Source organism: Pangasianodon hypophthalmus, chromosome 18, assembly GCF_027358585.1.
Source record: "Pangasianodon hypophthalmus isolate fPanHyp1 chromosome 18, fPanHyp1.pri, whole genome shotgun sequence".
NCBI classification, from domain to species: domain Eukaryota; kingdom Metazoa; phylum Chordata; class Actinopteri; order Siluriformes; family Pangasiidae; genus Pangasianodon; species Pangasianodon hypophthalmus.
The window spans coordinates 9491324-9504284 of NC_069727.1; the positions used below are offsets into that span (position 1 = coordinate 9491324).

Here is a 12961-nt window from a genome sequence, read left to right on the forward strand (position 1 = left end):
TCTGTAAAAGAGCTTATACAAAGCATTTATGAAATCTCAAAAGGTATCAATCAGGAGAGGGGTACAAAACATTTCAAAAACATTCAATGTGCCATGGAATAAGTGGAGAAAATGGGGAATCACTAGTGACATTACCAAGAACAGGACATCCCTCCAAAATTGACAAAAGGACAAGAGAAAAACTTATCAGGGAGGCTGCTGAGACACCTACAGCAAAGGACCTGCATGAATATCTGACAAGTACTGCTTACTCCTTGCATGTGACAACAATATCTCATATTCTTCACATGTGTGGGCTATGGGGTAGAGTGACTACAGGGAAGCCCAATCACCCCAAACCTATGGTCTGATGAGACCAAGGTAGAACTCTAAAAGATATGTTTGGTGCAAAAATAGGACAGCTTATTACCCAAAGAAGACCATACTCACAGTGAAGCATGGTGGTGGCAGCATCATGCTGTGTGGCTGCTTCTCTTCAGCTGGGACTGGAGCTCTAGTCAAGATAGTGGAATCATGGATAGCTCCAAATACCAAGCTAGGGCAGTGGTGGCTCAATGGTTAAGGCTCTGGGTTATTGATCAGAAGGTTGAGGGTTTAAGCCCCTGCACTGCCCAGCTGCCACTGTTGGGCTCATGAGCAAGGCCTTTAACCCTCTCTGCTCCAGTGGTGGTGTATCATCTCTGACCCCAACTTCCTAACATGCTGGGATATGTGAAGAAAATAATTTCACTGTCCTGTAAAGTGGGGTGGGGTAGACTTTTTATATCCACTGTATATTTGTGTGTATTACACAAAGAGGTAGGATCTGCTATGGTTTTATTGCAACGCACGTGAGAAAGCAAAGTGCGCGTGACGCATTATATTACTAAATAATAGTCTAGTAAAGTGTAGATAATGTTTAGATAGTGTGTACATCTCACCCTGTGATGGACTTGTAGGAGGAGAGCAGGTTTTAGAGGCATTTTGGACAGGTTGTTGCTCCGCCTAGAACAGAAACTTAGGAATGAAACGAAAGTGAAAGTGAAAGTGTTTCGTTTCTAGTTAAGATTCGCTGTGAGTAAAGTTTACACTACAGCAGGTCAGTGTACCACCACTTTGTCCGAAAGCTTCACTGCAGGTCAGTGTCTAATTTCACACCTTTTTGTTTAATGAGGTTATAAATAACCTAATTTGTTCGTTGTAATCCTGAACGTGTTGATGCTAAAGCTATTGCTAAATCTATTGCTAAATGTATTAGACAGTAGACAGAAGTCATGCTACATTAAGATCCATCACAGAGAATCTGTGCATTCAGAAAGGATTCATCCTTAAAATACATCAGTGCAGGTTTAGTTGTGTTACAACACAGTTCTCTGCTTTTTTTTTAATCATTCTATACATCTAGCCCTAATGCTAAATGATGGCGTTTTCTTCATTGTGATTTGTTCTTCATTTTGAATGAATGTTTTCCTATTTCAATGACTCATAAATATCAATAAAATTAATTAAAAACCACAAATGGTAACATTTTCTATAGGTTAAATGTCTGTAACAATACTGTTGCTAGGTACCATCAAATAAAGTCTCCTCAATACTGCCTCTGTCTTCCAGCTGCAACCTACTTATTTTTATTATTGTTATTATTATTATTATTATTATTATTATTATTTTAGATGGGAATGGCTTGGTCCAGATCGGATTCTTTCAACAGAACTAGAGCCGTAGGTGAGTTGTCTCTTTTTTTAACATCATAAAGTGGATATAAGCCAAGATCTTTTTCCCACCTTTAATGTGATACAGCAACCAGTAATTATATTGAAAAACAAATAGAATCATGTTAGGGGGAAAAAAAATAAAACTTACAATAACCTGGTTACATAAGTGTGCATGCCCCTTAAGTAATACTATGTTAAAGCACCTTGTGCTTGTAATACAGCACTCAGTGTTTTTGGGTAAGAGTCTCCCAACTTAGCACATCTGAATTTGGCAATTTTATTCCACTCTTCCTTGCAGAAATGCTCCAGATCTATTATATTGCGAAGGGAATCTCCTGTGCACAGCCCCCTTCATGTCATTCCACAGGTTATCAATAGGATTTAGATCTGGATTCTGACTGCGCCATTCAAAAATGTTGAACTTTTGCTTTGGGTCGTTATCATGCTGGAAGGTGAAATTTTTCTTCAGCTGGTTTTGTGCCAAAATAGATTGATATATGGAGAATCCATGATTCTTTGACTAGAGCTCCAGTTCCAGCTGAAGAGAAGCAGCCCCATAGCATGATGCTGCCACCAGCATGCTTCATAGTGGGTACGGTGTTCTTCGGGGAGAAGCCGTCTTGTTTTTGCACCAAACATATATTTTATGTTATGCCCAAAAAGTTCTAATTTGGTCTTGACATACCGTAACACATTTTACTGCATGATTTTTTTTTTCATGGGAAAGGGCATCCAGACATGTGGAGAATACAAGAGATTGCTGTCACATGGAAATTGTAAATTCTTTTGTACCCCTTAACCTTTCGACAATGTACATACTTTGTAAGCTTTTTGCGGACCATGGCTTCAGCAGTCGGATGAAACCAAGAAAATGTCAAAAAAAAAAAATCCTACAGAAGCAGCTAATCATTATTTGGGGTTAATAAGAATCGCTTAATTGATGACAGCTATATGGTAATTAATTTTGAATGTGTTTGAATGTGATTGGTTCGTTCTGAACACAGTCACATTCCCCATTACAAAAGGGTGGCACACATATGCAACCAGTTTACTGCAAGTTTTTTCTTTTTTTATTCCTAAAAAAATGGGAATTTGTTTAAAGAAAAAAGAATTTGGTTGGTTGCTATGTCACATTAAAGGTGGAAAAAGATCTGACATCATTTTTTACACCCAAAAGGTATATGTAGACTTTTTTATATTCACTTTATGTTGCCTACAAATTGCACTTTATATCGGAGGAAGAATTTGTTTAATATTCTGGATTTATATGTACCAGTATATTTCTTAATAACTAGGAGAGAGTAAATATGCATGAATTGTATAAATGTATATGTAATGCAATCACTCATACTTGCAGGTGTGAGAGGGCTTTCGAATTGCAGTCTCTCCTGCTGTGTAAATGCTTTACTGCAGTCTTTTGCAGCCACTACAGAATTACAGGAGTTGCTCAGCAGGTAAAACAGGATGTCACCTGAGTTTAAATACAGCAATTATTACTAATTTAAACAGAATTATTACTGTAATAAACTTTCTTGATAAATGTAAATAATAATATCACAACTTGGAGCAGATAACTGGACCCAAATGCACAACTCAGTACACAGCTGGTAGTTCAAAAGGCTTGACTGAAGATTAAGGTCCCAAAGGTACAAAAGATCTCAAAAATTCAGGCAGATTTTTCCACATCACAAACACTGAATCAGGATCAAAAACAGGCAAAGCTAAACAGGAAATTAGCTCAACAAAAGTCACCAGAAATTCAGTGAGAAAAGGCTGGACCACTAAGCAGTAAGGAGCTTAAACGAAATAGCAACTGATACAGGGAACACAGGGCTTAAATACACAAGGAGTCAATCAGACACAGGTGAACCACATCAGGGCAGGGCCGTAGTCACGCAGGAAGAAACAGGAAGTGAAGCTATCTGAAACGAGAACAGAGATGAGAACTTTCAAAATAAAGGTAAATGTTTAGGCTGAAACTAACTTGACCTTAAGCAGCAGATGTGACAAATAACACATTTAGGTTTTAAATACTATAAATTAACAAATGTACAATACATGTAAATGCAAATGCTAATTGTAGCTTACAAGACATGAATAAAAATATTATAAATAAAGATATTAAAATTCCAGGTACATTTACAGTTGAGGCCAAAAGTTTACAAACAGTATATCTAGGCTAAAGATATTCAATCTCAGCTTTTCACCACTCCACGCATTTCATTTTACCATACATTTCTTTTGCCAAGTCAATTTAGAGTATCTACTTTGTTCATATCAGCTGTAATTCTAGAACAATCTATTACAGACAGATTTGTATCCGCTTTAATTAAGTATATAAGAATTCCACTGGGTCAAAGTTTTACATACACCAAGTTGACTGCCTCTTAAAGTAGTCTGGGAGATTCCAGAAATTGATGTAACGGCTTTTAGAAGCTTCCGATTGGCCAACTGTCATAATTAACAGTGAACTGGGAGTGCACCTGTGGCAGTAAAAGAGTCTATTATTAGAGACAGTACCTTTTTGCCCTTGATACCAAGGGAAAATCCAACCAACTCCCTCAAAACTTCAGAAAAGAGTTGTGGACCTCCACAAGTCCGATTCCTTCTTAGGAGCAATTTCCAAACAACTGAAGGTACCACGAGCATCTGTACAAACTACAAAGGAAGTGGTGAAGGAATTGGAGGCATCAGGTAACAAAGTATGTACATCTACTATTCAGATATTCCTACATCTCCATGGCCTGAAAGGCTTTCACATAAGGAAGAAGTCTCTACTACAAGACCAGCATTAGTCAGACTGAAGTTTGCAGGTGATCACCAGCCCTTTGTAGGAGTGTTCTCTGCTCAGATGAACCAATAATTGAACTGTTTGGCCATAATGATCAGCACTACATATGAAGCTTTTAATCTGAAGCACACCATCCCAACTATGAAGGTGTGATTTTCAACTATTCTTCCTGGCAGATTTGTTCCAGGTTCTTCTGGTTGGTTAGATGTTGTTTGTGGACCGCAATTTTCAAACAGTGCCACAGACTCTCAAAGGGATTCAGAGCTAGACTTTGACTTGGCCACTGTAGAACATTTGCCTTTTTGTTTTTAACCACTCTTATGTTGCTTTGGTCTTGTGTTTGGGACAATTGTCCTGCTGAAAGGTGAAGTTTCTCCCATGCTTCAGTTTTATTTAACAGACTGAAGCAGGTTCTTTTGTAATATCCCCTGAATTTTGCTCCATCCATTCTTCCTTAAAATTTGACAAGAGGTTTTGAGGATAAAAAAAGCATCACCAGAGCATGATCACCAGACCAAGCTGCCACCACCATATTTCATTATAGGGATTAACTGGTACTAACTGAGGTTTGACCTGTGTTAGTGTTCCACCAAACATAATGCTTTGAAACTTGCCCAAATACAGTGTCTCAGTTTTGGTCTCACCACACCAAAAACACATCTTCACTGGGTCACTCTTATGCTTTCATAAGGCTCTTCTTGAGCAATGATTTCTTTCTAGAAATCATCCTCCCATACAGTCCTCAATTATGCAGAGTTCTTGAAATGATTGTCTGGTGCATGTTCACTCCACTCTCAGCCATTGTACTCTATAACTCTTCAGTGACTCTGGTTTCCCTCACCAGTCTCTGTCTTGTATTTGGGCTGAGTTTTGAGGGACGGACTTGTCTAGGTAGTCCTTGAGTGGTGTGATGCAGCTTCCACTTCCTCACTATCAAGCCAACAGTACTTACTGGGATGTCCAACCTCTTAGACATAATTTTACAGCCTATTCCTAAGGTATCTTTAACTTCCTTAAGGATGCTCCTTAGTTTTCATTTCCACTTTCCTTCAGACTGACAGTCTCTTCAATGACAGTTCAACTGTTTTTGTTCAGAAAATGGGAGGTGTTTTAATATTCCACAGGTGAACACCAATCATAAGTCAACTGTGTGCTTATTAAGACAATTTCTTACACGTGGAGCTTCCGGAACCTGGGGGGTTGAAATACTTGCTGCCCAAATAATTAATTTTGACTGAAAATTCACAAGAGAACATGAGTTTGTAATAAAAATACTGATAGGAGGAATATATGTATTTATCATTTGTTATTCCGTCAAATCTGATAAATTCTGGAGTGGCTGAATACTTTTGCAAGCCACTGTATGTAAACTTTTGGCCTTAACTGTATATGTAAGATAGAAGTACAAATGTTTTTTAGAGTGGCTGATATTTTTGTATTTAGATGGCAGCCATCTAAGGAATCTGGTACCTACAATGTTCCCTTGGAGCTCAAAAGAGCATTAGAAGCCATGAAGGATAAAAGCCAGGCCAGTCCTCATCTGGATTTTCTGGAGTGCCTTCACCATAACCGCATTTGCCGTATGCAATATTTAATATTCCTTCAAACATACAGGTTGACAGTCATTACCATTGTAGCAGAATAATAATTGTTTAAAAAATGTCCTGAACATTTAGGCTTGTAATCTTGATTAATTAGATATTTCAAGTTCATAGAATGCAGTAAATTCTTTTTGGTAGTTTCTAAATAAAGTGTTTTGCTTTAGGGTTAACTCAACATGACGCTGATGAAGTGTTCCACGCCACCCTAAACCTCATTCAGAAGCAGATGTCTGACCAGCAAATTGTGGGTTTAGAATTTAATTCTCCATTCTGTGCTTTAAAAAGTGACTATAAAAAATAGATCAGACATAAACACATATGAGTATCATAGGCAAAAGAATCCAAAATTTCCTACCTACTATGACATACTGTAATTCAGACCTTAATTTATCTCGAAGTGTTATTACAGGTGGACTTGAAAGATCCTAATGATGTCAAGGACATGATTATGTTCTACAAAATCACACAGAGCAGAGGCTTGAGTATGATGAAGAGACTGGATTGTCTTTTTTGTCGCATTTTTTGCAGGCTGCAGAGATAAAAAATCTTTACATAACCGAGGTGGATGTATGCACTCAGTGTTTAGGCTGTGAGAATGTACACCGTGTCCCCAACTTGTTTCTCAGCATTCCACTATATCTGCAGGAGGACGAGACCACCTTGGTGAGGAAAGAGACCTTGTTCATCATTTGCTGAGATATTTTCCATTTGGTGCCAATAATCTAGTTTTAATTAATCATAGTTAAAGTTGCATTTGTCAGTGCAAAAGCAAACATGGCTATTGATGATTGAGATTTTATAGAGAACTCATTCTGTGTAAATGCATTGCAGCAACTGTTAAAGCACAATGTCTTGAGCCACCACAATCTCAGCCTTAAGATTTCTTTTCCTGAGCACCTTCTACCATACCTTACAATAGCAAGTACAGCATGTCTCCCTGAGGTTCACTTAGCATAAATACTTTAAAGAAAATCAACCTTGAACAACTTGCATATTAATCTTTATGATTAACTTGACATGGTAGTCTATGTTATCTTTGGCTAACAGATTCCTACATTATCCACAATGCTGTTCGACTACCTGCTGATAGTGGCGGCACTGGAATTTATCCCTTACTTGATCTCTGCCTAAAGAGAGTGACGCTTTAGTCCTTTAGTCTATCCACCTCTCTCACCTCCTCATCTGTACATACTGCTCAAACAGATAAAGCTCTAAAGCTTCAGCTTTCATGCTAAGACTGCCATCAACAGCATTGTGCTTAACATTTCATAGATAGTTAAATAGCCAAACATAGTTGAGTCTCTGTTGTACTCCAGAGTTTTCCTTTAAATACAAGTACTGGAGTTTTCCATTAAATACAAAAATGTTCAGATTTCCCACTTTGGGAAGGAAAAACTTCCTTACTCTATATCCATGTTACTTTCCATCTATGCAGTGCATAGATGACTCTTTAGCATACAAGCTCCTCAATGCTAATTAATTTAATGTTGTTTTCTTTCCCAGAAGGACTGTTTAAAAATGTCGTTTGAGTCTCAGAAGTTGGAAGGCAGTGACGCTTTTTATTGTGTCAACTGTGAAGTGAAGACACCATCTGTTCAGGTCTTACAATTTGATGATGATGATGATGATGATGATGATGATTATTGTTGTTGTTGTTGTTGTTGTTATTGTTATTATTATTTGTTTCATAGGGGTCCAAGCTTGTTTCCTTGCCATCTATCCTATGCTTTAATCTAAAGAGGTTCAGAAACAACAGTGGCTTTACCAGAAAGCTGAACACCAAAGTCAGTTTCCCTGAAACTATTAATATGGCTGAAATGATACCTGAGGAGCATTCCCAAGTGGTAAAGTTTGCTAAGTAATTTATCTTATGGATTAAAGATTGAAAATATGTTTAGCTCTGTATTACAAGGTTATAAGTGTTGCCTGTCTTTTCATAGTCTGAGAGCAGGTACAAACTGTATGCAGTCATAGTTCATTCTGGGACAGCCATGATGGGACACTACACAGCGTACATCTATTCCACAGACTGCAAGTGGTATTATATTGATGACAGCGACGTGGTTCAAGTGAGACAAGTTCAATTTTAAATAACCTTGAAGCAATGTATATAAAACTGCTATTTACACTCACTGACTACTTTATTAGGAATTGCTCATTCATACAGTTATCCAATCAGCCAATCATGTGGCAGCAGCACAATGCATAAAATCATAGAGAGCCAGGTCAAGAGCTTCAGTTAATGTTCACATCAAACATCAGAAAGAGGAAAAAAAAGATCTCTGTGACTTTAACTTTGGCATGGTTGTTGCTGCCAGATGGGCTGGTTTGAGTATTTCAGAAACTGCTGATCTCCTGGGATTTTCACACATAACAGTCTCTAGAGTTTACACAGAATGGTGCAAAAAAACAAAAAGCATCCTGTGAGCAGCGGTTCTGTGGGCAGAAATGCCTTGTTGATGAAAGAGAGCAGAAGTCAGAAGAGGGCAGGAAGTGTACAGTAACTTAAATAAACACTTATTACAAGGCTCCCAAGTGGTGCAACAGAGAAGCGTTCGCCTTATCATCTGGAGCTCGCAAGTCCAAGAGAACAAAATTGGCCATGTTCTCAGGTGGTATACTCTCTCTCCCCTATCAATCACAGCAACACTACCCAATCATTGGCATCTGTGAGCTCATGTATGCGGATTAGCATTTACATTTACATTTATGGCATTTGGCAGACGCCCTTATCCAGAGCGACTTACAATTATCTCATTTATACAACTGAGCAGTTGAGGGTTAAGGGCCTTGCTCAGGGGCCCAGCTTGGTGGTACTGGGATTTGAACTCTCAACCTTCCAATCAGGAGTCCAACATCTTAACCACTGAGCTACCACTTCCTGAGAGCACTTACCTCAGAGTGTGTTAATCCACCACGTGACATTGCATGAGAAGCCGTTCTAAAAGATGCTATCAGCTGATAGCCTTTGCCCTCACTGGTTGGTAGTTGTCATGTGATAGGGGAGAGCTGACTGATGGGTGGGAATTGGCCATGTCTAAATTAGGGAGAAAATTGGGGAAAAATCCACAAAAATAAATAAAATTAAATAAAAAATAAATAAATATCAGTACAACCGTGGTGAGCAGAAAAGCATCTCAGAATGTACTGCATGAATAAGCAGGGGTACAGGTGTTCCTATTAAAGATGCCAGTGAGTCTATAGTACTGAAGCTTTAACATCTGGAAGAAAATTTGTTTATGTTGTTTGTAGGTCAGCTGGGGGGAGGTTCAAAAAACGTATGGAGGGAGAGGACGGTTCAGGTATATTGCAAATTTCTATTAACAGTTCCTTTATAATGGCCAAGATTATGTAATTCACATTCACAATCTTTACAGATTTTCTTTTTTTAGTAATAATTTTTTTATCTTTTTTTGTGATGTTTCAGTGATACTGCTTATATGCTGCTGTACAGGACACTGAGCTCAGAGAAGCCCAAGAATCCCTAAGATGACGTTAAGCCTCCTTTAAACCAAATTAAATGAAATGAAGTAAAGCACTACACTATAGAACTATTAAAAAAATTAGATTGTACTAGAAATATTTTGTATTAAATATTATATATAAATGAATTATGGTATATAAGACATTTGGTGTATGTAGCATTAATCATCATAGGAAATCATTTTCTTGGTAGTATTTTTGTATCAGACTTACATTAATGATTCAGATTATCTGTCAAAAGGGCACACAGGGAAGAGAGTTGTTTCACTTATTTATGCCTCTATATATTAAATTACATTTTCTGTAAAAAAAAAAATAATAAAACCTGACTTCTTCAATCCACTATATTGGCTTCTTTTGTCCACAAGGTGTCAGTGAACTTTCAGTCCAGAGTGATGTGTGTCCTAATGCATGCTGCAGTGAGACCACTTACTACCTGAGAACACAGATAGAATTCAGCAATAAAGCAGCTAGAAAAAACTACAAGCATTCCTAACATTAATATAAACCAATTTGATGTGATGCATTTTTTTTGGACTAAATGTGTACTTCACCGAAAGACAAGTGTGCCAAGTAAATTAATGTTCTAAACTAAATTGAGTAGGCATATTAGCAGTAGATGGCTTGACAGATTCATTCATCTTCAGTAACCATTTATCCTTGTCAGAGTCACAGTGGATCCGGAGCCATTCCCGGGAACACTGCGCATGAGGTGGGAATACTGTACACTCTGGATGGGACACAAATCCCTCACGGGGCAACCAAAGAAAGAGAAGGGCGCAAAACTTAGTTTAGTAATACCAATGTTGTTATACTTTTTAACATTTCATACATTTTACAAAAGAGGTATTATTTCCTGTTTTATTTAAAGTATGCAGCAGTTCAAAAAATTTCCTCTTATACAAGCACACATGCATGTTCCCCATCAAACAAAGGTATGGTAATGCTTCAAGATCCATGTCAATCAAAGCTGGACTTTTCAGAATACTTTCTTCTGTTCCGGCAGCTTTTTTTCCTCTCACCCTTACACAGTGTTGTTTAACCTGTCACTTGGCTGTGTGCACTTTACATTGCAAGACATTCAGCTAAATGTTAGCATGTTGAACACTGCAGGCCTCTTCTTGTCTGAAGTGCATACATTTCCTTTTGATCTATAGATAGGCCATCTGTCTGCCAGTCATTATGAAAACAAAAGCCTAAAGTCTCAAATACTGCTGCAGTAATTTAGCTCAGAGTGCATCAGTGCAGAAAGTTTTACTCTGTACTCAAGTAGTACTTGTGGAACACTATATCCAAAAGTTCATCACGCCCATATTGCTTGTTGAACATCCCATTCCAAATTCGTTCCCCCTTTGCTGTTATAATAACCTCCTTTCTTCTGGGAAAGCTTTTCCAGATTTTGGAGCATGAAGCTGTGGGGATTTGTGATTTGTCATTCAGCTACGGCGTTCAGATTCGGCATTCCAATTCATCCCAAAGGTGTTCAGTGGGGTTGAGATTAAGTCTCTGTGCAGGACACTCAAGTTCTTCCACTCCAAACTTGACAAACCATGTCTTCAGCCCGTTTTGTGCACAGGAGTATTGTCATGCTGGAATAGGTTTGGGTCTCTTAGTTCCAGTGAAGGGAAATTGTAATGCTACAGCATACAAAGACATTCTGTACAATTGTGTGCTTCCAACTTTGTAGCAATAGTTTGGAGCAGAAGCACATATGGGTGTGATGGTCAGGTGTCCACATACGTTTGGCCATATAGTATATATTAGACCATATGGACTAATAATTATTATTACAGCATTATTGATATCTTAAATTAATGCAATCTATAAATTGCTCTTTTAAAACTAAAAGCACTCTTTGATAGGAAATAATAGTGAGATGAAAGAAATACACAATATTTAGTATAAGTGCTTGCATTCATTCTGTAGAGCTTGTATGATAACTTGTATGTACATTACCAAAAAGATATCCTACATAAAGAACACCAAAAATGTACTCTGTTTTGCTTACTATGGCCTGTCTTGATTTTTCTCATGAGCTACATGACTTTTCTTTCCTAAAAGCCCCATTTTAGTACACATATGTGTCAGGCTTGGCTTGACAGCTGCTGAGCTAAGCTTTCCCCACCTCTGCAGTTATGTAATGTTTGTGAAGAGGAAACAGTTCTCTTTCTGCATGCATGCATCTGGGCCATGACCGAAACTGTCACCCACCAAAACGTGAGGCTTTTCTTGTGCAAACTGTCATAACTCTCTACCTATATGCGATGTGACGTACTGTATGTAACTACGTCCCAGATAGTGTTTCTCGCTTAATATTTTGGACAAGGCATTCTCAAAATTGTGTTTGGAGAATGAAGTGCATAAACAGCAAACATCCTGTGGCCAATTTTGACATGGAAATTTTTACTTTAGGTTTCTTTCCGCAAAATCAAGATCCAGATCTTTCCAGAAAGCAGCTTTTAATAATGAGGCCTTTATTTAACAAGAGTCCAGCACTGTATACCTGTGTCCTAGTATCTTTGCTTCACAAGTCACAGCCTCACAACACTGCTAACAGTGATCTGAAATAAAACACACACTCCTCTGCTCTTGGCCTATTCTGGTCCCCAGGAATTTGGAGCTCTCTCTCTCTTTCGAGCCAAGAGCAGCATATTTACCATGTTATCTAGGAACAGGAATTGTGCATATCCAGCGGCTGTGGCTGAGGATTCTATTCCCATTTCATCCGTCTGCAGAAGTGCTGCATGTGTATCTTTAGAAGGTTGTTTTTTTTGTCCACCCACAGGGCTACATGGCCTTTTGTGATCAAATTATCAAGGGTGTAGTTGACTACAACCCTTATGTATTCTTAAGAAAATGACAGCAGAAAGCCTGGTATGTCTTAACAAGGCAGATAAGAGGGGTGCAGTTTATACATGCCACTGTAAAGCTGACACACTTCTGTACAGACATGTCTTCTGCTCTCTCCTCTGTCTGTACCACAGCTCTAGTCCCACATTTCGCTTTTTTTTTTTTAATAAACTTAAATGTTAATGCCAATTCAACTGTGATCACCTGCAGTATAAAGCACAGACAATGGAACCAACTCTTACATGTTAGGTGATGTGAAACATGTGAAAGTTTAAAGTGAAAGTTTAACCAGGTTGTTGATGCACTTTTTAATGGAGCCCAACACATTCTAACAGTGTCACTAGACTGGAACTTGAGGGTGACAGGAAAAAAAAGAGTGTGAGAGATTGAGCAAGAGAGAGCCCAAGAGGAAGAAAAAAGATATATATCTCTTAAAGACCTTCACTGTAAAATGGAACGACTTTCTCCTGAACTCATTTGACTTGTGCCTATTCCAACACAATAGACAAATTTTTCACTTCTCTTAAGTAAATGTCAACTCA

The 12961-nt window shown here is 38.1% G+C and overlaps 1 protein-coding gene across 2 annotated transcripts; it reads left to right on the plus strand.

Annotated features, from left to right (window-relative positions):
* The first annotated feature begins 967 nt into the window (after positions 1-967).
* Positions 968-9906, plus strand: usp18 (ubiquitin specific peptidase 18). 2 transcript variants are annotated; one of them, XM_026922660.3, is made up of 11 exons: positions 968-1117; positions 1653-1704; positions 3052-3148; positions 5929-6065; positions 6251-6330; positions 6615-6749; positions 7590-7685; positions 7778-7930; positions 8027-8155; positions 9339-9388; positions 9514-9906. In XM_026922660.3, the coding sequence occupies exons 2-11, from the start codon at positions 1653-1655 to the stop codon at positions 9572-9574; spliced, it is 990 nt and encodes a 329-aa protein (XP_026778461.3). In that variant the 5' UTR covers positions 968-1117; the 3' UTR covers positions 9575-9906. The 2 variants fall into 2 exon arrangements, with proteins under 2 accessions (XP_026778461.3, XP_026778462.3); XM_026922661.3 differs by having other exon boundaries at positions 7593-7685.
* The last annotated feature ends 3055 nt before the right edge of the window (positions 9907-12961 follow it).